Below are 24654 nucleotides of genomic sequence, written 5' to 3'. Positions count from 1 at the left end.
AAATTGAATCAGGCTCAGCCTGGCGCATGAGGAAGAGGAATTTACCCTGCTTAGGGCATCAGCACACATACCCTCCTCTATCTCCTCCCCTAGCTCTTCTTCCCACTTTCCTTTTAGTTCGCCCACCGACTCCTCCCCCTCTTCCCTCATCTCACTATAAATCTCTGACACCTTGCCCTCTCCGACCCACACCCCTGAAAGCACCCTGTCCTGTATCCCCTGTGTCGGGAGCAACGGAAATTCCCTCACCTGTTGTCTAGTAAACGCCCTCACCTGCATATATCTCAAGAAATTTCCCCGGGGCAACTTATACTTTTCCTCCAATGCTCCCAAGCTCGCAAAAGTCCCATCTATAAATAAATCTCCCACCTTCCTAATTCCCAACTGGTACCAGCTCTGAAATCCTCCATCCATTCTTCCTGGGGCGAACCTATGGTTGTTCCTGATAGGGGACCCCACCAGGGCTCCCTGCACCCCTCTCTGTCGCCTCCACTGTCCCCATATGTTCAGTGTTGCCGCCACCACCGGGTTCGTGGTAAACTTTTTAGGTGAGATCGGTAGCGGCGCCGTCACCAGCGCCTCTAAACTCGTCCCTTTACAGGACTTTCTCTCCAGTCTTTTCCACGCCGCTCCCTCACCCTCCATCATCCATTTACGTATCATTGCCACATTGGCGGCCCAATAGTAATCACCCAAGTTCGGTAGTGCCAATCCTCCTCTGTCCCTACTACGCTGAAGGAACCCCCTCCTTACTCTCGGAACTTTCCCTGCCCACACAAAGCTCGTGATGCTCCTATCTATTTTATTAAAAAAGGTCTTGGTGATTAGTATAGGGAGACATTGAAATACAAATAAGAACCTCGGGAGGACCATCATCTTAATTGCTTGCACCCTGCCCGCCAGCGATAGAGGCTGCATGTCCCACCTCTTGAAGTCCTCCTCCATTTGTTCTACCAACCGTGTCAGATTAAGTCTGTGCAAGGTTCCCCAGCTCCTAGCGATCTGAATCCCCAGGTATCGGAAGTTTCTTTCCACTTTCCTTAGAGGCAAGCCTTCTATCTCTCTACTCTGGTCCCCTGGATGTATCACAAATAATTCACTCTTCCCCATGTTTAGCCTATACCCCGAGAAATCCCCGAACCCCCTCAAAATTCGCATGACCTCTATCATCCCCGCCGCTGGGTCCGACACGTACAACAATAGGTCACCCGCGTATAACGAGACTCGATGTTCTTCTCCCCCTCTAATCACCCCTCTCCATTTCCTGGAGTCTCTCAACGCCATGGCCAGAGGTTCAATTGCCAACGCGAACAACAATGGAGACAGCGGGCATCCCTGTCTTGTTCCCCTATATAGTCGGAAATACTCCGATCTATGTCGAGTTGGTGACGGGTTTTGTTGGTGACGGGTTTTGTTGGTGACGGGTGTTTTGGTGATGGGTCTTGTTGGTGACGGTTTTGGTGACGGTTTTGTTGGTGACGGGTTTTGGTGACGGGTTTTTTGGTGACGGGTTTTGGTGACGGGTTTTGTTGTTGGTGACGGGTTTGTTGGTGACGGGTTTTGTTGGTGACGGGTTTGTTGGTGACGGGTTTGTTGGTGACGGGTTTTGTTGGTGACGGTTTTGGTGACAGTTTTGTTGTTGGTGACGGGTTTTGTTGTTGGTGACGGGTTTTGGTGACGGGTTTGTTGGTGACGGGTTTGTTGGTGACGGGTTTGTTGGTGACGGGTTTGTTGGTGACGGGTTTTGTTGGTGACGGGTTTGTTGGTGACGGGTTTGTTGGTGACGGGTTTTTTGGTGACGGGTTTGTTGGTGACGGGTTTTGTTGGTGACGGGTTTGTTGGTGACGGGTTTTGTTGGTGACGGGTTTTGGTGACGGGTTTGTTGGTGACGGGTTTGTTGGTGACGGGTTTGTTGGTGACGGGTTTTGTTGGTGACGGGTTTTGTTGGTGACGGGTTTGTTGGTGACGGGTTTGTTGGTGACGGGTTTTTTGGTGACGGGTTTGTTGGTGACGGGTTTTGTTGGTGACGGGTTTGTTGGTGACGGGTTTTGTTGGTGACGGGTTTTGGTGACGGGTTTGTTGGTGACGGTTTTGGTGACGGGTTTTTGGGTGACGGGTTTTGTTGGTGACGGGTTTGTTGGTGACTGGTTTTGTTGGTGACGGGTTTTGTTGGTGACGGGTTTTGGTGATGGGTTTGTTGGTGACGGTTTTGGTGACGGGTTTTTTGGTGACGGGTTTTGTTGGTGACGGGTTTAGTTGGTGACGGGTTTGTTGGTGACGGGTTTGTTGGTGACGGGTTTGTTGGTGACGGGTTTTGGTGACGGGTTTGTTGGTGACGGTTTTGGTGACGGGTTTTTTGGTGACGGGTTTTGTTGGTGACGGGTTTTGTTGGTGACGGGTTTGTTGGTGACTGGTTTTGTTGGTGACGGGTTTTTTTGGTGACGGGTTTTGTTGGTGACGGGTTTTGGTGACGGGTTTGTTGGTGACGGGTTTGTTGGTGACGGGTTTGTTGGTGACGGGTTTTGTTGGTGACGGGTTTTGTTGGTGACGGGTTTTGGTGACGGGTTTTGTTGGTGACGGGTTTTGTTGGTGACGGGTTTTGTTGGTGACGGGTTTTGTTGGTGACGGGTTTTGGTGACGGGTTTGTTGGTGACGGGTTTTGTTGGTGACGGGTTTTGTTGATGACGGGTTTGTTGGTGACGGGTTTTGTTGGTGACGGGTTTTGTTGGTGACGGGTTTTGTTGGTGACGGGTTTTGGTGACGGGTTTTGTTGGTGACGGGTTTGTTGGTGACGTGTTTTGGTGACGGGATTTGTTGGTGATGGGTTTGTTGGTGACGGGTTTGTTGGTGACGGGTTTGTTGGTGACGGGTTTGTTGGTGACGGGTTTTTTGGTGACGGGTTTGTTGGTGACGGGTTTGTTGGTGACGGGTTTGTTGGTGACGGGTTTTTTGGTGACGGGTTTGTTGGTGACGGGTTTGTTGGTGACGGGTTTGTTGGTGACGGGTTTGTTGGTGACGGGTTTGGTGACGGGTTTGTTGGTGACGGGTTTTTTGGTGACGGGTTTTGTTGGTGACGGGTTTTGTTGGTGACGGGTTTGTTGGTGACGGGTTTGTTGGTGACCGGTTTTGGTGACGGGTTTGTTGGTGACGGGTTTTTTGGTGACGGGTTTTGTTGGTGACGGGTTTTGGTGACGGGTTTGTTGGTGACGGGTTTGTTGGTGACGGTTTTTTTGGTGACGGGTTTGTTGGTGACGGGTTTGTTGGTGACAGGTTTTGGTGACGGGTTTTGTTGGTGACGGGTTTTGTTGGTGACGGGTTTTTTGGTGACGGGTTTTCTTGGTGACGGGTTTGTTGGTGACGGGTTTGTTGGTGACGGGTTTGTTGGTGACGGGTTTGTTGGTGACGGGTTTGTTGGTGACGGGTTTTTTGGTGACGGGTTTTGTTGGTGACGGGTTTGTTGGTGACGGGTTTTGTTGGTGACGGGTTTGTTGGTGACGGGTTTGTTGGTGACGGGTTTTTTGGTGACGGGTTTGTTGGTGACGGGTTTGTTGGTGACGGGTTTTTTGGTGACGGGTTTTTTGGTGACGGGTTTGTTGGTGACGGGTTTTTTGGTGACGGGTTTTTTGGCGACGGGTTTTCTTGGTGACGGGTTTGTTGGTGACGGGTTTGTTGGTGACGGGTTTGTTGGTGACGGGTTTGTTGGTGACGGGTTTGTTGGTGACGGGTTTTGTTGGTGACGGGTTTTGTTGGTGACGGGTTTGTTGGTGACGGGTTTGTTGGTGACGGGTTTTGGTGACGGGTTTGTTGGTGACGGGTTTTTTGGTGACGGGTTTTGTTGGTGACGGGTTTTGGTGACGGGTTTGTTGGTGACGGGTTTGTTGGTGACGGTTTTTTTGGTGACGGGTTTGTTGGTGACGGGTTTGTTGGTGACAGGTTTTGGTGACGGGTTTTGTTGGTGACGGGTTTTGTTGGTGACGGGTTTTTTGGTGACGGGTTTTCTTGGTGACGGGTTTGTTGGTGACGGGTTTGTTGGTGACGGGTTTGTTGGTGACGGGTTTGTTGGTGACGGGTTTTTTGGTGACGGGTTTTGTTGGTGACGGGTTTGTTGGTGACGGGTTTTGTTGGTGACGGGTTTGTTGGTGACGGGTTTGTTGGTGACGGGTTTTTTGGTGACGGGTTTGTTGGTGACGGGTTTGTTGGTGACGGGTTTTTTGGTGACGGGTTTTTTGGTGACGGGTTTGTTGGTGACGGGTTTTTTGGTGACGGGTTTTTTGGCGACGGGTTTTGTTGGTGACGGGTTTTGGTGACGGGATTTTTGGTGCCGGGTTTGTTGGTGACGGGGTTGTTGGTGACGGGTTTTGTTGGTGACGGGTTTTGTTGGTGACGGGTTTTGTTGGTGACGGGTTTTGTTGGTGACGGGTTTGTTGGTGACGGGTTTTTTGGTGACGGGTTTTGGTGACGGGTTTTGGTGACGGGTTTTTTGGTGACGGGTTTGTTGGTGACGGGTTTGTTGGTGACGGGTTTTTTGGTGACGGGTTTTGGTGACGGGTTTTTTGGTGATTGCAATGCCAGTCGACAGGCAACTGTTGATTATTTAATTCTTTATGTTTTTAATGATTCTTTCTAGATTTCCATCACAGTGACAGCTCCGTCACCACCAGGAGAAAACATCCCAGTTCTGTATCCATGGAGACGGGAAATAGCGGCTGGAGGGTTAAGAAGAGTTAAAAGAGCCTGGGTCATACCACCTATTGCTGTCTCAGAGAACAGTCGGAAGATCCCATTCCAGCTCGTTCAGGTACAGACACTGTCGGAGATTAACTCTGCCACGTTAGCTTTGTTCAGTAGTCATCACATTCAGAGGGAATGATCACACCAAGATCAACAAATAAACAGGATGTGGAGATGCCAGCATTGGACTGGGGTGTACCAAATTAACAGATCAATTAGTCATTTATCATAGCTCTCAGTTTCAGCGCAGTGGGCAGAGGGAGCACTGCACAGCCGGAGGGGCACCACTGAGGGAGTGCTGCGCTGTCAGAGGGTCAGTACTGAGGGAGTGCCACACTGTCAGAGTGTCAGTACTGAGGGAGAGCTGCACTGTCAGAGGGTCAGTACTGAGGGAGTGCCGCACTGTCAGAGGGTCAGTACTGAGGGAGTGCTGCACTGTCAGAGGGTCAGTACTGAGGGAGTGCCGCACCGTCAGAGGGTCAGTACTGAGGGAGTGCCACACTGTCAGAGGGTCAGTGCTGAGAGAGTGCTGCGCTGTCAGAGGGTCAGTACTGAGGGAGTGCCACACTGTCAGAGTGTCAGTACTGAGGGAGAGCTGCACTGTCAGAGGGTCAGTACTGAGGGAGTGCCGCACTGTCAGAGGGTCAGTACTGAGGGAGTGCTGCACTGTCAGAGGGTCAGTACTGAGGGAGTGCCGCACTGTCAGAGGGTCAGTACTGAGGGAATGCTGCACTGTCAGAGTGTCAGTACTGAGGGAGTGCTGCACTGTCAGAGGGTCAGTACTGAGGGAGTGCCGCACTGTCAGAGGGTCAGTACTGAGGGAGTGCCGCACTGTCAGAGGGTCAGTACTGAGGGAGCGCCGCACTGTCAGAGGGTCAGTACTGAGGGAGTGCTGCACTGTCTGAGGGTCAGTACTGAGGGAGTGCTGCACTGTCTGAGGGTCAGTACTGAGGGAGTGCTGCACTGTCAGAGGGTCAGTACTAAGGGAGTGCCGCACTGTCAGAGGGTCAGTACTGAGGGAGTGCTGCACTGTCAGAGGGTCAGTACTGAGGGAGTGCCGCACTATCAGAGGGTCAGTGCTGAGGGAATGCTGCACTGTCAGAGGGTCAGTGCTGAGGGAATGCTGCACTGTCAGAGGGTCAGTACTGAGGGAGTGCCGCACTATCAGAGGGTCAGTACTGAGGGAGTGCCGCACTGTCAGAGGGTCAGTACTGAGGGAATGCTGCACTGTCAGAGTGTCAGTACTGAGGGAGTGCTGCACTGTCAGAGGGTCAGTACTGAGGGAGTGCCGCACTGTCAGAGGGTCAGTACTGAGGGAGTGCCGCACTGTCAGAGGGTCAGTACTGAGGGAGCGCCGCACTGTCAGAGGGTCAGTACTGAGGGAGTGCTGCACTGTCTGAGGGTCAGTACTGAGGGAGTGCTGCACTGTCTGAGGGTCAGTACTGAGGGAGTGCTGCACTGTCAGAGGGTCAGTACTAAGGGAGTGCCGCACTGTCAGAGGGTCAGTACTGAGGGAGTGCTGCACTGTCAGAGGGTCAGTACTGAGGGAGTGCCGCACTATCAGAGGGTCAGTGCTGAGGGAATGCTGCACTGTCAGAGGGTCAGTGCTGAGGGAATGCTGCACTGTCAGAGGGTCAGTACTGAGGGAGTGCCGCACTATCAGAGGGTCAGTGCTGAGGGAATGCTGCACTGTCAGAGGGTCAGTACTGAGGGAGTGCTGCACTGTCAGAGGGTCAGTACTGAGGGAGTGCTGCTCTGTCAGAGGGTCAGTACTGAGGGATGCTGCACTGTCAGAGGGTCAGTACTGAGGGAGGGCTGCGCTGTCAGAGGGTCAGTACTGAGGGAGTGCTGCACTGTCAGAGGGTCAGTACTGAGGGAGTGCCGCACTATCAGAGGGTCAGTGCTGAGGGAATGCTGCACTGTCAGAGGGTCAGTACTGAGGGAGTGCTGCACTGTCAGAGGGTCAGTACTGAGGGAGTGCTGCTCTGTCAGAGGGTCAGTACTGAGGGATGCTGCACTGTCAGAGGGTCAGTACTGAGGGAGGGCTGCGCTGTCAGAGGGTCAGTACTGAGGGAGGGCTGCGCTGTCAGAGGGTCAGTATTCCACTGTGCTGACAGAGATGTGAGGAGGGTGACGGACTCTGTGGGAGACGGGTTTGGTGAAAGGAGGTTGGTTTTCCAGGGGAAATGGAAGGCAGAGCAATGAAAGGTTTCAGGAGGGAATTCCGGAATGTGGGCCTCAAGGCTGTGTTTTATTGGCCGCTGGTTGACAATGTTCAGTGTGTCATCTTAATGGAAGGTGAGGGGGGGAGACAGAAAAGGGAATTGAGAAACTGGGGGTGTGGAGAAATGGAAACAGGTGAGGGTGCAGATAATTCCATTTTGTTTTGTGAACAGATTAAATCAGACAAGCTTCCCAGCAAAGTGATTTACAGCATTAAAGGACCAGGAGTGGATGAAGAGCCAAAGGGCATCTTCAGCATTGACCATGACACAGGGCTTGTCTCCCTGACAACAGTGCTGGACCGTGAGGCCAAGAGCAGTTACAAGGTAAGAAACGAGAGAGTGAGCAGAGGCCACATCAAGTCCGAAAACCTGAAATAATTGGCTGCCTTTGTCTGATGCAGATCAAAGCTTACGCTGTTGATGAGACAGGAACACCATTGGAGGATCCTACAGATCTGGAGATCATTGTTATTGACCAGAATGACAATAGACCAACCTTTGACCAGCAGTATTTCATTGGACATGTTCTCGAGGGATCGGCTCCAGGTTCGTACCAGAGGAGGCAGAACCATGACCATGTTATTACAGGCTAAAGTACTTCAAATGTATATTTGTCACAACCTTATCTCCTGTTCATCGCTCACATTTCAAGAAATGGTGTGAAATCCAGTCATTTTCTGCTAGTCTTTCTGACCTTGATAACCTGGTCTCCACCAAAGCCAGGAAAGATAGTTGGGATTCACTAGAAGCTGCAAAGCTGCACAAACTTTTTACCAGCAATTAGTCAAGGAGTCAAATTGGCGCATACGAGACCGGATCAGCAGAAGGAGTTGCCCAGTGATCTACAGCTACCACAATGCAGGTTGCAGAGCTGATCGTATCAGTTTCAAATATGACGGTCAGCCTCACACCGACATCCCTTCCACACATGATGCAGACAAACACTCTGCGCTGTCACTGGAATGACTGCTATCCACCAAAGGCTTTCCAGGAAGCAGTTGCTCATATTAGTGAAGCTCGGATGTCAATAATCTCCATCATCTACGTGGCAGCAGAAGCATAATTTGGTGAAAGCAGAACCCAACAAGGATTGGTTTGGGTTACTCAGCTAAGGTGTCTATCGTTGATCATAGAATCATACAGTTTACAGTGCAGGAGGCCATTCAGCCCATCAAGTCTGCACCAGCCCTTGGAAAGAGCACCTTACTTAAGCCCACACCTCCACCCTATCCCCAAACCCAGTAGCACCACCTAACCTTTTTATTTCTTGGACACAAGGGCAATTTAGCAGAAACAAAGCCAGCAGGATGTACAACATAAACCCAATAGCTCTAACGCTGCACAATCTGAGAGCAGACAAGACAGGCAGGTAGAGCGCAGATTTAAAACTGCCTGTCGCAATGGAGCTACGTATTCCCAAAATTGTCCCGTGAAGTCAACAGATGGTGAAATACTTCACTGACCCAAACAAACATGTCCCTTGGGTTGAAAATTCCTGTGAACTGTACTCCTGGGATTCAGGTATCTCCCATTCCCATTTGATGCTTTCCCACAGCTTCCTCGCATGGGCTAGCTGAAGAATCCTCATCACTTCATTCAGGAAGGCCACAAAATGCTTAAGGAAATTCCCGTCCCGGCCTCCCCGAACAGGCGCCGGAATGTGGCAACTAGGGGCTTTTCACAGTAACTTCATTTGAAGCCTACTTGTGACAATAAGCGATTTTCATTTCATTTCTTTCCTTTGGTGAAGGAATTCAGAATCAAAGGGGAAGAAACTTGGAATCAGAAATAGTCATTCAGGAGGGCAGCACGGTGGCACAGTGGCTAGCACTGCTGCCACACGGCTCCGAGGCCCCGGGTTCGAATCCCGGCTCTGGGTCACTGTCCGTGTGGAGTTTGCACATTCTCCCCGTGTTTGCGTGGGTTTCGCCCCCACAGCCCAAAGATGTGCAGGGTAGGTGGATTGGCCACGCTAAATTGCCCCTTAATTGGAAAAAATGAATTAGGTTCTCGAAATTTAAAAAAAAAGAAACAGTCATTCAGGGTGATAACACTTCTTCCTAAAAAAGGAGCGTGGAAATCAGGAAATCCCACCCCCAATAGAGCTGTTCATACTGGGGTCTTGGGAAAATCTCAAAACTTAGAGAGATCATTTTGTTGGATAAGAGTATTCAGGATTTTTTGGGGGATAAAGTGGAATTACGTAAATACAAGTCTTGCTTTTTGATACACAGAATCCAACCATGATCTAATTGAATAGCAGAAGTGTCAAGGAGCTGAATGGCTTCCTCCTGTTCATAGAACATACATACAGTGCAGGAGGCGGCCATTTGGCCCATCGAGTCTGCACCGACCCACTTAAACCCTCACTTCCACCCTATCCCCATAATCCAATAATCCCGCCTAACCTTTTTGGACACTAAGGGCAATTTATCATGGCCAAACCACCTAACCTGCACATCTTTGGACTGTGGGAGGAAACCGGAGCACCCAGAGGAAACCCACGCCCACACGGGGAGAACGTGCAGACTCCGCACAGACAGTGACCCAGCGAGGAATCGAACCTGGGACCCTGGAGCTGTGAAGCCACAATGCTATCCACTTGTGCTACCGTGCTGCCCTTGTTCCTATGACTTGTGCCAGTTAATACAGGGGGGTTAAGGGCAGCACGGTGGCGCAGTGGTGAGCATTGCTGCCTACGGCACTGAGGACCCGGGTTCGAATCCCGTCCTGGGTCACTGTCTGTGTGGAGTTTGCACGTTCTCCCCGTGTCTGCGTGGGTTTCGCCCCCACAACCCAAAGATGTGCTGGTTAGGTGGATTGGCCACGATAAATTGCCCCTTAATTGGAAAAAATAATTGGGTAGTCTAAATTATTTTTTTTTAAATACGGGGGGTTGAGGTGGAGCAGGCAGGGGGGTTGAGGTGGAGCAGGCAGGGGGGTTGAGGTGGAGTAGGCAGGGGGGTTGAGGTGCAGTAGGCAGGGGGGTTGAGGTGGAGTAGGCAGGGGGGTTGAGGTGCAGCAGGCAGGGGGGTTGAGGTGGAGTAGGCAGGGGGGTTGAGGTGGAGCAGGCAGGGGGGATGAGGTGGAGCAGGCAGGGGGATGAGGTGGAGCAGGCAGGGGGGTTGAGGTGCAGCAGGCAGGGGGGTTGAGGTGAAGCAGGCAGGGGGGTTGAGGTGAAGCAGGCAGGGGGGTTGAGGTGCAGCAGGCAGGGGGGTTGAGGTGGAGCAGGCAGGGGGTTGAGGTGCAGCAGGCAGGGGGGTTGAGGTGGAGCAGGCAGGGGGGTTGAGGTGGAGTAGGCAGGGGGGTTGAGGTGGAGTAGGCAGGGGGGTTGAGGTGGAGCAGGCAGGGGGGTTGAGGTGGAGTAGGCAGGGGGGTTGAGGTGCAGTAGGCAGGGGGGTTGAGGTGGAGCAGGCAGGGGGGTTGAGGTGGAGTAGGCAGGGGGGTTGAGGTGGAGCAGGCAGGGGGGATGAGGTGGAGCAGGCAGGGGGATGAGGTGGAGCAGGCAGGGGGGTTGAGGTGGAGCAGGCAGGGGGGTTGAGGTGGAGTAGGCAGGGGGGATGAGGTGCAGCAGGCAGGGGGGTTGAGGTGGAGCAGGCAGGGGGGTTGAGGTGCAGCAGGCAGGGGGGTTGAGGTGGAGCAGTCAGGGGGGTGAGGTGCAGCAGGCAGGGGGATGAGGTGGAGCAGGCAGGGGGGTTGAGGTGGAGCAGGCAGGGGGGTTGAGGTGGAGTAGGCAGGGGGGATGAGGTGCAGCAGGCAGGGGGGTTGAGGTGGAGCAGGCAGGGGGGTTGAGGTGCAGCAGGCAGGGGGGTTGAGGTGGAGCAGGCAGGGGGGTTGAGGTGCAGCAGGCAGGGTGGTTGAAGTGGAGCAGGCAGGGGGGTTGAGGTGCAGCAGGCAGGGGGGTTGAAGTGGAGCAGGCAGGGGGGTTGAGGTGCAGCAGGCAGGGGGGTTGAAGTGGAGCAGGCAGTGGATGTTTTTAGGTGTTGGGAATCTGACTCCTGTACACCTGAGTGCTGGCCAGAGATTTTTCAAAATTCATTTCACAGGGCGTGTGTGTCGTTGCTGGTCCGTAACTGTCCTCCGTTTTAAAGGGCATTTGTGAGTCCACACATTGCTGTGAATCTGGAGTCAGATGTAGGCCATTTGAGCATGTTTGGGCAGAGTCAGAGTGCGCCCACTTGCTGATCACTGTGTGCAATGTTGCAGGCACGCTGGTAATGCAAGTGACTGCTTCCGATGCTGATGACCCTCAGACTGACAATGCTGCTCTGGGCTACTCGATAATTGGTGATGGAAGAGGGATTTTCCGAATTGATCCCACGACAGGAGAGATCCGTACTGTTGGAGTGGGCCTGGATCGGGAGGTGAGTAAAGAGTTTACAAGAACCCAGCCACAATGAGAGAACAGTAACGAAACCGACACTCTTGACAGAGGTCCGTGGGAACAGTTTTTGATTGGTGACAGGGGGCTAAGTGCAAACTGCCTCTTTCAGGCCTAAACGCCGATAGAAAATAAGGCCAGGGGCTTGGGATTAACCTGAGGTGAAGAAATGGTCTCCGGGGCTGGTTTAGCACAGTGGGCTAAACAGCTGGCTTGTAATGCAGAACATGACCAGCAACGCAGGTTCAATTCCCGTTCCAGCCTCCCCGAACAGGTGCCGGAATGTGGCGACTAGGGGCTTTTCACAGTAATGTCATTGAAGCCTACTCGTGACAATAAGTGATTATTATTATTATTATTAAATGGGAAATATGTGACAAACATCCAGCTGTGAATTCAGGGAAGGGACGGTCATGTTTAGCTAATCTTGGGCGTCATTCTCCGCCGGCGGGAGTCTCCGTTTTGCCGGCACCCGGGGGTTTCCCGACGGCGTGGGGCTGCCCCACAATGGGAAACCCCATTGACCGGCCGGCGTTACGGAGACTCCCGCCGGTCGGGGCAGAAATGTGGCGGGCGGGGAGGAGAATTTCGCCCCTGATGTTTTGGATCACGGTGTAGATATTAAAATCCTTCCATCTTCGGAGAGCTTTTGACAAAATCCCATCTGGGTCATTAATTGCAAATATTCGAGGTCAAGGAGCAGGAGGTCAAGTTGGAATCTTGGTAGAAATTGATTTAAAAACAGGTGACGATGGCAGATCATCCAGGCTTCATGTGGGTTTACTCCGACCGTCCTGGCTCGGTGGGGATTTACTCCCGTCATTCCCGCTTCGGGTGAGTTTATTCCCGTCGTTCCCGCTTCGGGTGAGTTTATTCCCGTCGTTCCCGCTTCGGGTGAGTTTATTCCCGTCGTTCCCGCTTCGGGTGAGTTTATTCCCGTCGTTCCCGCTTGGGGTAGGTTTATTCTGACAGCTAAGTTCACTTTGAGAATTTCTCTTCCCTTCTGGCACTTTTCTGTTCAGCCTGATTCTCTTGTATTCTCAACCTGACACACGTATTTCTTCCCTTTCATCCTCACCTCGATCTCGCCATCCAGGCTGTTCTAGATTTATTTGTCTTCGGTACCAATGGTGGCAGTTATGTAGGGTCACTGGAAAGGTTGGGTTCTCCTTAGAGGTATTCAAAATCATGGAGGAAATTGACAGAGTAAATAAACAGAAATTTGCAGAAGGATCAGTCACCAGAAATCACAGATTTGACTGATTGGCAAACATATTTTTACACAGTGAGTTGTCGAGATCTCGAATGCTGAAAGGGCACTCAAATAATAACTTTCAAAAGAGCATTGGGTAAATATTTCAAACACAAATATTTGCAGGATTATAGGGAAAGGGCAGGGAAGTGGAATTCACTGGGTACTGAAGGACCAGGAGGATGGGACAAGTGGCCTACTCCTGCACTGTGAAATACTATCATTCTATAATTTCCTATAATGGCAACCATTCCTTTTTTTAAAATAAATTTAGAGCACCCAATTATTTTTTTTCCTAATTAAGGGGCAATTTAGCGTGGCCAATCCACCTAACCTGCACATCTTTGGGTTTTGGGGGTGAAACCCACGCAGACATGGGGAGAATGTGCAAACTACACACGGACAGAATGGTAACCATTCCTAAACCAAGGATCATGGAGAGATGGAATGGGGGAGTATGGAGAGAAAGGAACAAAGAGTATGGACACTTGAGATTAGAGAGTGTAGAGTTGGGATCGGGGAATTTGCGTGTGCCGATTGGGCAGCACGGTAGTGTTGCTCTTATTAGCCTTAGTTTTATTAACTCTAATTCTTTCACCTTTGCTCACAAGTCGCCAGGTATCTTTCTGATACCACCACGTGGTTCAAGTCCAAGTAATGATCAATAATGCAGCACACCGCTTAGTAAAAGTTAAATCAACGATCATTTATTATATACAGCAATAAATATTTATACAATAATCCTACTTCTAGACTACTACCTACCACTAAAGGCCAATACTTAACTTTGGAAATGGCCCACCAGGTCAGGGAAACGAATGGTCTTTCGAATTGGGTCTGAGCCTGCGGGATTCAAAAGCTGGTACAAGTCGATAGTCAGGAGCACCTATCTGGTAGCGATCGCTGGAGTAAGACTTACTGTTTTCTTTGTCGAAGGGTCTCGAAGGTTGCGAGCAGGAAGAGAAGGGTCGATCTGAACTTGGCCCCTATTTTTATAGTCCCTAGGGGCTTCCCGCCTCTCAGGGCGGACCTCCTACCTGGTTCCAAGTGATTGGACTTGGTCCCAATACTTGGTTCGATATGCTCCAATAATGGGGCGATTCCTTGATCGGGGGGTGATCGTCTACCTTCCTTTGTCACAGCCACTGCTGGCGCCGAAAGGTCTGGATCGGCTTTATGTTGCTAATGTGTAGCGATTGTTCCCGGGGATGGCTGCTTACTATGCAGATGGCTGAGTTGTTGTGATGTTAATGGTTGCAGGTATCGGTCTGGGCCGACTTCCCCAGAGCCGAATACACTGTTTTGCCTGCAGCTGTCCGTTTGAGTCCTGTTGGCTGATTTTCCCATCAGCCTCTTTCGTTCGCCATTTTAGATTGGGGTTTGACCATTCTAATCGGGAATCAGCCATTTTAGGTGGCTACATACCCTCCTTGTGATCCTAACACGAAGCTTAAAGGATCACATAAATTTTGTTCTTTCCATTCCCTGACCGGGGGGGGGGGACACCTCCTACATGGCCTCTGCTCTGACCCTAGCTATGCACAAAAAATTTTACCTAACAATTCTAAGGGCGCTATGTCAGGCAGGGACATGCATTTACAAAATAACAAACTTGGAACCTCTATTTTAACCTTATTACACTACACTCACTAAACATTGCATTATCCTATCTTCCTAAAACATACAACAAAAATCACATTATTCCATAATCTTTCCTGGCTTGGCAGTCAAGCTCAGGATCATACAGTGTTTTTCATGAAAAATTTGTACATTTCTTTATTCACAGTAATAACGCAAGTGAATGCTCTTTATTGGTTTTATTATAGATCGTGGGGGTCGGGGGTCTGGTCGTAACCGAATATAGGGGATCTGATCCGATATACCGGGGTTCGAGCGCGGTAGGCTCTCCTTCTCCATTTGCGGAGGCGCATAGTCTGCACTACACAGCAGAGTATCGCCAACGCTAACAGTGCTTCGATCACGTAGGACAGGGAGTACCAGGTTATGAACCTGGCACACCAGGAAGATGCAGTGTCGCTGGTGACTGGGCTCTGGGTACTGCGGGGCAGTGAAACATTAACGGCTGGGGGGTTTGAAGTAATGGGGTCCGCGTTCCCGCGCAACCAAATATCCACAAAAATCATGTTGAGCACGATGAAGGGAGTCCTCACGGCTGTCCTGGCTGTCCTCTTTCCTTTTCCTTCTTGTGTTCTTTGTTTTCTCCGGTCCTGGAGCTTCTGGAGTTCTGTAAAACACACATAGTATCTGTAACTACCTTGGTTTAATATCTGGTGTGTTAGTGTGTCTGTCCTTCTGGGGCCAATTATACCCTTATAATTGGTCACTATGTGTGACCCCCTCAATTTTTTTTTTCAAAACAAATTTTAGGACACGGCACACTTCCCAGTGAGGGGCCAGTGCTCCCAGTGAGGGGCCAGTGCTGATTCACCATCCCAATGTTCCAGGATGTAAATAGCAGATGGCAGCAACCTAAAGGTCGCCAAATAAAAAACATTTTGAAATGAAAATGTCAAATGAGGTGCGTATGGGCCGCGACGGGTAAGATTTGGATGGAGTCCCCGGGTAGGACGGCTACCAATGCCGTATCTCCCCTACCCGAGCGTGTTTGACCAATGGGGGGGTCCCCAGGCAGGGCGGGTCTCACGCCGTTTCTCCACTGCCTGAGCAACCGACAAGAACGGGCAAAAATGTAGTCATCGTGGTGGGGTTGCTACAGTGATTCTAACCTCGAATCACAAGAGCAGCTACGATCGGGCGTCTGATACCCGAACCGGTATCAGCTGAAAAGCTAGTTCCTCTGAACAAGCGTCTGGTCTGTTGACCAGGTATCTGCAGATAAGTTGGTTCTGCTGAACAAGCGGCTGGAAAAAAATTCTCCTGTCGGACGAACAACACAAAACAAACGTACGAACAACATAAAACATCCTGCAGGTTCCATCAGGAAGGACAACACTTCTCCCAAGTGTTTCCTTTAAATCATCATGTGGACACCTCAGTTCTCTGTTGCGAACAGGGTCGCAAAGGGGTTGGCAGCTTGGGAGTCAGACCCGAGGTCGTCACCTTCTCCCGGGTGCCAAACTCTGGAGTGGATTAGGGCTGAAAGGGCTGCGTGGTGTGAGTTGGGGTGGCTTTCGTCGTTGCGGCCGAGTCTGTAGGAGTTGTCGCGGTGCCAATGAGTTGTGTGGGGACAAAGTCGGGTCGTCCGTGTGGTTCGGTGGTCGGTGGTGGGATTTATTTAAAGTGATCAGGAAGGGATCACTGGGACCGTAGTCGGATTCACTGGATGTGGGTCCAGTTTTTGGGGGATAGTAGGGAGGCGTGCTGTGGCTATCGTCCGAGTCACAGTCGCTGTCTCTGCTGCTGCAGTCTGTGGGCGTTCCGGGGCGGAGTGTAGATTTCGGGGGTGGAGTCGGGGGCGAGTCCGTGTCTGGGCTGGACGTGGTGGGGGTTGGTCGGGTTACATTGGCTGTGGGCGGGGTGTGGTCTGCTGCGTCAAGCATGATGTGGTGGGCGTGGTTTGATTGTGCTCCATAAGCCTTTAACTGGTTTATATTAAACCACGCAGTCTTACCATTTGGGTATTTGATTTTATATACCAATGGGCTTACATTATCTGAAATGGAGTACGGACCTGAGTATTTTGGAGACAGGAATGTGCTGGGGTTATATACAGACAACATCACTTGCTGGCCGATATCATACTCGGTTGCATGTACTGCCTTATCGAAACAGGCCTTGCTCTGTTTCTTTTTGGTGCCCAGTTTTACAACGGCTGCTAACTGAGCCGTTTTTACATTCGCAACTAATTGCTCCACGGCTTTCTCGTGGGTGAGGCCGTAACTTCAGGGCTGGTCAGGTCTAAACCTAACAAGTATTCTGTCCCTTTCATGGGGCGTCCGGTCATAAGGGTGTGTGGGGTGTAACCTGTGGAGGTGGAAACAGTGATACGCAAAAACATCAGCGCAAAGGGGAGGACTGAATCCCAAGTGGTGTTGTTCTGCTGGACTATTTTCCGGAGGTTGGTTTTTAGGGTCCGATTCATGCGCTCCACTATACCACTCGACTGAGGGTGGTACGCAATGTTAAATTTTTGGGTGATGCCAAATATCGTGAGGACGTTCTGCATGACCCGTCCCGTAAAGTGAGAACCTTGGTCCGATTCAATACTGCGGGGGAGTCCCCATCTTGTAAAGATGTGGTGGGTTAGGATTTTGGCTGTGGTTTTCGCGGTGTTGGTGCGGGCTGGAAATGCTTCCACCCACTTTGTAAAAGTGTCTATGACCACCAGAACATATTTATAGCCATTCCTGCAAGGGGGCAATGGACCTATAAAATCGATCTGGAGGTTAGTCCAGGGGCCGTTAACTGGTCGGGTGTGGCTGAGTTGTGCCTTTTTGCATATCTGTCGGGGTTATTCTGCGCACAGATAAGGCAATTCTCAATGTAATGGCTTACATCTTCCTTGAGATTAGGCCACCAGCAAAGCTGTTTGAGGTGGGCTGCAGTGGAATCGATTCCCTGATGTCCATGACCATCATGGAATAACCAAATTAATTGGTTCCTATCCTGCTCAGGAACTACATAAAGGGTGTCCGTTAACACCACACCGTCATGTGTGGTCAGTGTATTTCTGAACCTCTCGTAGGAGGCTGGAAACTTCCCTTTAACAATCTCCGCGAGATTGCTGTCCTGCTTCTGGGCCTCTACTAGATCCTCTATTCTAGTCTGCGTGGCCTGAACTGCACTCACTGGGGCGCTTTCGGGGGGTTACCAAAAGTACCCATGCCTGGATCCTGCTTTAGCCAGTGCGTCAGCTTTTACATTTCCAGGGGGGGAGGAACGATGGTGGCTGCGGACTTTTATGATGCCAAAGGTCCTGTTCTGGGCTTTTTGTAAAATATGGCGGAGTAATGGGGCTGAGGGGAGGGGTTTCCCATCTGCGGAAACAAATCCTCTTGCTTCCCACAGGGGCAGAAATTCTGTAAGGCTGTTACAGACATAGAGGCTGTCCGAGTATATGTCTGCTGGGCTGGGGAAGGAATCTGGGTGGTCTACTATGTACGCGATGGCCGCAAGCTCTGCTGCCTGCGCGCCTAAGTGTCAAGGTAGTTTTAACGCTAATTCCTCGAGGGCGCGTCCCATCGCGTCCTCAACATAAATCCCACAACCTGTTATGCGTTGCCATCTAAAACTGTGGAAGATCCATCCACATAAATCTTAATGGGTTCACACGTGTCCGTGTGCGGGAGGGCTCGGAGATGGATTATCTATTTTTCTGGGGGGTGTTTTTGCTATAAAGGGGCCTGTGTTGTGGTGTGGAGAGATGATCTCACATTCATGGGGGGTTCCGGGGTACTGCAAATTGTCCGCTAAGTATGTCTGAGTCTTTGTCCTTTTTACTGTGATGTCCCGTCCCTGCAAGAGAAGGGTCCTTCTAGCTGCGCGTATTTGGCTGATGGTACCGTCCTTGAGTCGTCCGTCCAGTAAAAGTTGGGTGGGGGGGGTGTTCGGTCAGAATGGTGATGGGGTTCAGTCCGGTAATATAGGAAAAGTACTGGACTGCCCAGAAAACTGCGAGCAGGTGTTTCTCACAGGCTGGGGATCCCTGCTCCACAGCATCTAAAAGTCGGGAAGCATAAGCTACGGGTCTTAACTGGTCGTGCCGTTCCTGTAGGAGCACGGCTGAAAGGGTGCGGTCTGTGGTCGCTACCTCTATTGCGTAAGGGGAAAGCGGGTCTGAAACTTGTAGTGCGGGGGCGGCTATGAGTGCCTGTTTTAACGATTCCACAGCATCCGTATGCTGCGGAAGCCATTCCCAGGGGGCTCCTTTCTTTAGGAGGTCTGAGAGGGGCGCTGCCTTGCTGGCGAAACCGTCGATGTGGTTTCAGCAGTAGCCAACCAGTCCTAAAAACGACCGGAGGGCTGAAACGTTCTGGGGAAGGGGCAATTTAGCGATCGAGTCAATTCTTTTATGCTCGATCTCGCGTTTGCCATGTGTGATAATTGTACCCAAATATACCACTTTTTCTTCCAATATCTGGGCCTTTTGGGGTTTACTTTACAGCCAATGGAATGTAATAATTCCAGGAGTTCGGACAGAAGCTCAATGTGCTCTTCCTTAGTGTCTGTCTGCAGTAGTAGATCGTCTACATACTGTACCAGACATTCGGGGCGAGAAAATTTCCCTAGTCCATTTGCCAGCTGTCGGTGGAAAATGGAGGGGGAGTTGTGGAAGACTTGTGGCAGGCATGTCCACGTGTACTGCTGTGCTTTAAAGGTGAAGGCAAATTTATACTGGCACGCCTTTGCCAATGGAATGGACCAGAATCCATTACTGATGTCCAAAACCATGAAATATCGGGCATGGAGTCCCTGTTTGAGCATGGTCTCCGGACTTGTTGCTACAGTGGGGGCTGCTGCAGGGGTGACTTTGTTGAGTTCCCGATAATCAATGGTCAGGCGCCATGATCCATCGGGCTTTCTTACTGGCCAAATCGGGGCATTATTAGTAGAGGCTACTGATCTTAGTACGCCCTGCTCTAATAAGCTCTCTATAACTTTTAGGATGTCTCCCTCTGCTTCTAGGGGGAATCTGTACTGTTTCTGGGGTCTAGGGTCCGGTCCTGTTACTTGTATGGAGCCAGTCATCCGTCCACAGTCGTGCTTGTGGGTCGCGAATGCTGCCCTGTTCTTTTGCAGGACTGCCCTAACCTGCCTGTCCGTGCTGAGCGTGGTCGTGTTGAACCAAAACTCGCCTACTGCGCTAATTTTGTTCATATAGTCCCCTATGTTGAGCGTTGCGGGGGCTCTAGCGGATTTCGCCATCTTCCAGACACACTGGTTGACTGGATCGAAGGATAGGTGGTGGGAATTCATAAAATCAATCCCCAGGATGTGTTCTGCTGTGTGGGGCAGGTCGACTAAAACTACGGGGTGTTTTGTGGTTATGTTTTCTATTTGAATGGGTACAGGGGCCGTGATGTGTCCCTTATAGCGCACAAAGACTCCATGAGACGAATATAGTGAAGTCGATGAGGCTTTATTAAGCGTGTCTGTCCCCAGCAGCCCGATAGTAAACTGGCCTGCGGGGGAAGACACCGGCTTCTTATACTTCGCCTTCAGGGCGGAGCTTGAGGTCAACGGCCAACCAGGACCCGGGATCTGTCAGCCAATGACATTAGGGCTTCCAGTCCCACATGACCCCCAATACATACTACCACATCCCTGCTGTGAGTGGCCTGTAAAGCCGCTGAGGGTGATAGTGGCTGTAGTGGGCCACGTGTCCTTTTGATAGGGTGGAGGAATTTAAGGTGGTGCGGGACCCTCCTGTGTCCCAAAGAAATTCGATAGGCTGCCCCCAAATCTTCGCTGCGACTACGGGTCGTCCTGACCTATCCCAAAGGGTATCGCAGACCCAACTGGGGGAGCCCGTACACTGTCTGTCTGTTTCGGTCAAGTCCGTCTGATCCGAACGGGCTCTAACGCTATGGATGGGCTCTGCCTTTTTCTTAATCAGAGTGCCTGTCTGTTGGGCTTTCTGTGGCTTTTTGGGGCCATTGCACTCTTTTGAAAAATGTCCCAACTGTACGCAGTTGGAACATTCTTGTGATTTGGGTGGGGGCTGTTCTTTCCCTCATTTACCCAGGCGGGGTTGTGATGGGTTGCTTTTACTGCCTGTATGTCTGCGGCAGCTTGCTTTTCCTCAGTGGTTTTAGCGGCGGGTCTATTGTGAACAGTTTGCTCCCAAACGCAGGACAATCTTTTAACCACCCACTTCTCATTATGGGCCTCCTCCGAGGGATCATAACTATTGCAGGCATTCTGTCCTGCCTCTGTGGCATGGGAGATAAGGGTGCGGGTCCATTTGGCCATATTATCTGGGGACAAATGGGCACGGTCTACGTCTCCAAAAACGGCTTCGAAGTGAATCCACAAGCGTCCTGCGAACACTGTGGGTGTTCAGACTTCTTCTGCCTGCACTTATTTAGGCCATCTACGGGGTCACCCCGGTTATACCCGATCGCATCCAGGATCGCGGTATGCATTTCTGCAAGGGTGCCTCCTCCTACGTTCTGTGGGTCGGGAAGGGCTGCTGCTACCGACGGATCTAAACTTAGAACCATGAGCTTTACATGCTCTCTCTCATCCAGGCCGTACATGGTCGCCTGATGTTTGATGGTGACAAAGAAATGGTGGGGGTCTGCGGCGGGGAGGAACGGTGTGATCTTTGCACACGCGTCCCGTAATTGGGTCACTGTGAGGGGGGTGGAATATAGAAATTCCGCCTCGTCTGCTGTGGCTGTGCGGTGGGTGGTTACTGGGTTCATCGGAGCCTGAACTACCTGCTGTGTGGGGGGTTGGGGTGCTTTTCTCCTTTGGGGCTTTCCCTGCGCACATGTTCCCTGAACATATCTCTGCGCTGTTTCCTGTAATTCTTCCCAATCAGGGCCGTCTTCCTGGTCTAATTTTTCCCCAAAGGTTTCTTGAAATTCTTTCTGGACAGAAAGCAGTGATTGCAGCTCTGCAATCTGCTTTCGGCACTTTGCATGATCTATTGTGCTCTGCCTTTGTTCCGTGGTTGCAGCGTGGAGCGCTCTCAAGGCTGCCTTGAGATCATTACATTGCTCCTGTAGTGTCTCCACCTGCTTCTCTGTTTCTTTCCTCACCAGGACTGCACGCTGCGTGTCCTGATAAGCCTTTTCATACTGGGACTGGAAACTACTCAAATGCGCCAGACAAGACTGGTGACCTCGTTTGGCGTCAGCCACCTCTTCGTCCTTTGCTGCTAATTTCCTCCTTAATTCCAGATTCTCTTTCTCAACCTCGCATACATCGACTTTACTCATACGATGTATGCCCTCTATTTCTTTGCGGAGCGTCCTGACGACCTCCTCTGTGCCTCGCAATTGTGCCACAGGACACGATTGCCATCGGCTTGCGAGCTTTCGCTAAGCTCTTTTTATGTATCTCACTCAGGTTCTCCCACCAAGTATGCCCTATACTTCCAGGACCTGAGTCGTTATTATCGCAGAAATCATTCCACATGGGCCATCCTTTGCCCTTGAGGTATTTCCGGATTTCCTCTTCCCAAATGGGACACTGTCCCACTCTATTGCTGCTGGTCGCTGCGACCGCAAATTCCTCGGGGTTCATGAGGCATTGCGTTGCCTGCATGGCCATCTTTCCTATCCGCTTGCTTCGTTTTAATTTGGAACAGGGGGCTAAGGTGGTGTCGGAGATGCGGGTACGGCTTGCGCTAATTTCCGAAAATACAGACTTCCGACGGTTTTGACGCAACAAAAATCTATCAATTGAAATGAAATGAAATGAAATTTGCTTATTGTCACGAGTAGGCTTCAATGAAGTTACTGTGAAAAGCCCCTAGTCGCCACATTCCGGCGCCTGTTCGGGGAGGCTGGTACGGGAATTGAACCGTGCTGCTGGCCTGCCTTGGTCTGCTTTAAAAGCCAGCGATTTAGCCCAGTGAGCTAAACCACGGAGAGCATGCCGGGAGATCTCAGAGACGCCTTAATTGTGACCATCTTCAAGAAAGGAGACGGGTCCGACTGCAGAAATTACACAGGGATTTCCCTACTCTCCGCCACTGGAAAGGTCATCGCGAGAATCTTCCTAACCCGCCTCCTCCTAGTGGCTGAAGAGCTCCTACCTGAGTCTCAGTGTGGCTTCCACCCATCAAGAGGCTCAATGGACATGATCTTCAGCACACGACAAATTCAGGAAACATGCAGGGAGCAGCATCAGCCTCTGTACATGGCCTTCTTGGATCTCACAAAGGCCTTCGACTCTGTCAACCGTGATTGATTGTGAAGCATCCTCCTCAAATTCGGCTGCCTGCAGAAATTCGTCACGGTAGCATGGTGGACAGCACAATTGCTTCACAGCTCCAGGGTCCCTGGTTCGATTCCCGGCTTGGGTCACTGTCTGTGCGGAGTCTGCACGTTCTCCCCGTGTGTGCGTGGGTTTCCTCCGGGTGCTCCGGTTTCCTCCCACAGTCCAAAGATGTGCAGGTTAGGTGGATTGGCCAATGATAAATTGCCCTTAGTGTCCAAAATTGCCCTTAGTGTTGGGTGGGGTTACTGGGTTATGGGGATAGAGTGGCGGTGTGGGCTTGGGTAGGGTGCTCTTTCCACGAGCCGGTGCAGACTCAAAGGGCCGAATGGCCTCCTTCTGCACTATAAATTCTATGATTCTATGATTGGAGAGTATGGAGAGATGGTGTGATGCATGTTGAAATTATTATATATTATATTTTACATTTGTGACAGTAAAGTTATTAAAAGCTTGGGTTAAGGTATATATTTGTTGCAGTAATATTATTAAAGAACCTAGATTAAGGTACCCAGACTGTGTGTCTGCTAAAGCTATAATTCAGGAGTCGTAAAGGTGAGATCATGATTCATTCCAACCACCTACTTGATTACAGATAAAGGGATAATGGGATATTGTTGTGATTTTTTTGAAATTCTCTAGAGAGTAGTTAATTTATGAGGGGTTGTATTTAGTCCGAGCTAGCTGGTCATGTGACATCTTAGTGGGATACAGGTGATGTAATTAATGGGAGGAGCCAGGTCATCTATGGTTTTACAATTTACCATTGGATTTGAGTCTGAGAAGGGGAAGCAATGGTGTTAGGGTATTGTCATTGGACTAATAATCCATGAGACACAGGGTTGCTCTGGAGACCTTGGTTTAAATCCCATCAGGGCAGATGGTGGAATTTGAATTCAATAAAATATTTGGAATTCAAAAAAGTCTAATGATGACCATGAATCTATTGTCGATTGTTGTAAAAACTCATCTGGTTCACTAATGTCCTTAAAGGAAAGAAATTTGTCATCATTACATGGTCTGGCCTACATGTGACTCCAGACCCACAGCAATGTGGTTGACTCTTAAATGCCTTCAGGGATGGGCAATAAATGCCGACCCAGCCAGCGTCGCCCACACCCCATGAATGAATAAAGAAAAATCTCAAGACAGAAAGATTTTAAATTGAATAGCCGTTTTGTTAGATTGAACAGAAATGTATTTGTTCTGCTCCTGAAAAGGGTTCTCTTCAAAGGTCTACACAACTAAGCAAGTAATCTATTTGTTAACTTTATTTATAAGTGGTGTTTGAACTGTATTGGGTTGCTCAATTGGAGTTAGTAGCAGGTATAGATACTAAGTTCAATTTTTCACTTGTGTTTAAGAACTGTTTAACTGCTAATTGTAAAGTAATTTCTTTAATGTTAACATGGTTAATTCTGTATTTAAATATAAAAGATACCCATTGGTCAGAGTTATCACTCCTGGGACAAAGTATCCTTTCCTCACAGTTTTGCAAATTGTTTGGGTTTCTTGTCCGGGATCCGAACAAATGTTGGGGTCTGGCCGGGATCTTAACAACAGTGGGTCAGTGGGTGGGGATTACCTCTGAACCAGTTGGGCTTGTTGGGCTTTTCCAGTACCTGAAATCTCACCATTGTTCGAATTGAGTCTGTGACTGAGTGCTGAATTCTTTCCTGAATGTTCACTTTGTATTTGCAGAATATTTCTGTGTACAATCTGACTCTACAAGTGGCAGATCTGTCAGGTGAAGGACTCTCTACCACTGCCACTGCAGTCATCTTCATCGATGACATCAATGACAACGCCCCAGAATTTATCGCCACCGAGGTTCGTGATGTTGTTCTTTCTGTTAGTTATATATTGATTTTTTAGGAAGTTAGGTGAAGGGTTGAACTCAGAACATCAGCAAGATGAATGGCCAAGACTTACTGCAAGACGTTGGAGCAGAAGTAGGCCACTCGGTCCAGCGGGTCTGCTCCACCATTCAATGAGATCATGACTGATCTGATATCATCCTTAACTCCACTTTCCCGCCTTATCCCCATAATCCCCTTACTAATTAATAATCTGTCTGCTCAGCCGTGAACATACTTAACGACCCGGCCTCCACAGCTCTCCGTGGTAAAGAATTCCACAGATTCACTCCCCTCTGAGAGAAGAAATTCTTGCTCACCTCTGTCTTACTTCAGGGT

At 50.4% G+C, this 24654-nt stretch overlaps 1 protein-coding gene across 1 annotated transcript in view; it reads left to right on the top strand.

The window, feature by feature from the left end:
• Positions 1 to 24654, top strand: part of cdh15 (cadherin 15, type 1, M-cadherin (myotubule)) — a 203829-nt gene that overhangs the window by 85028 nt on the left and 94147 nt on the right. The window contains exons 2-6 of the mRNA XM_072517717.1: positions 4628 to 4798; positions 7128 to 7280; positions 7358 to 7502; positions 11163 to 11320; positions 24161 to 24289. Of these exons, the coding sequence (XP_072373818.1) occupies positions 4628 to 4798; positions 7128 to 7280; positions 7358 to 7502; positions 11163 to 11320; positions 24161 to 24289 (756 nt within the window). The remainder of the gene's footprint in view (positions 1 to 4627; positions 4799 to 7127; positions 7281 to 7357; positions 7503 to 11162; positions 11321 to 24160; positions 24290 to 24654) is intronic.

This window comes from Scyliorhinus torazame, chromosome 10 (assembly GCF_047496885.1).
Source record: "Scyliorhinus torazame isolate Kashiwa2021f chromosome 10, sScyTor2.1, whole genome shotgun sequence".
Classification (NCBI taxonomy): domain Eukaryota; kingdom Metazoa; phylum Chordata; class Chondrichthyes; order Carcharhiniformes; family Scyliorhinidae; genus Scyliorhinus; species Scyliorhinus torazame.
The sequence above is the reverse complement of the archived record's forward strand: the minus strand, read 5'-3'. Positions and strand labels throughout refer to the sequence as shown.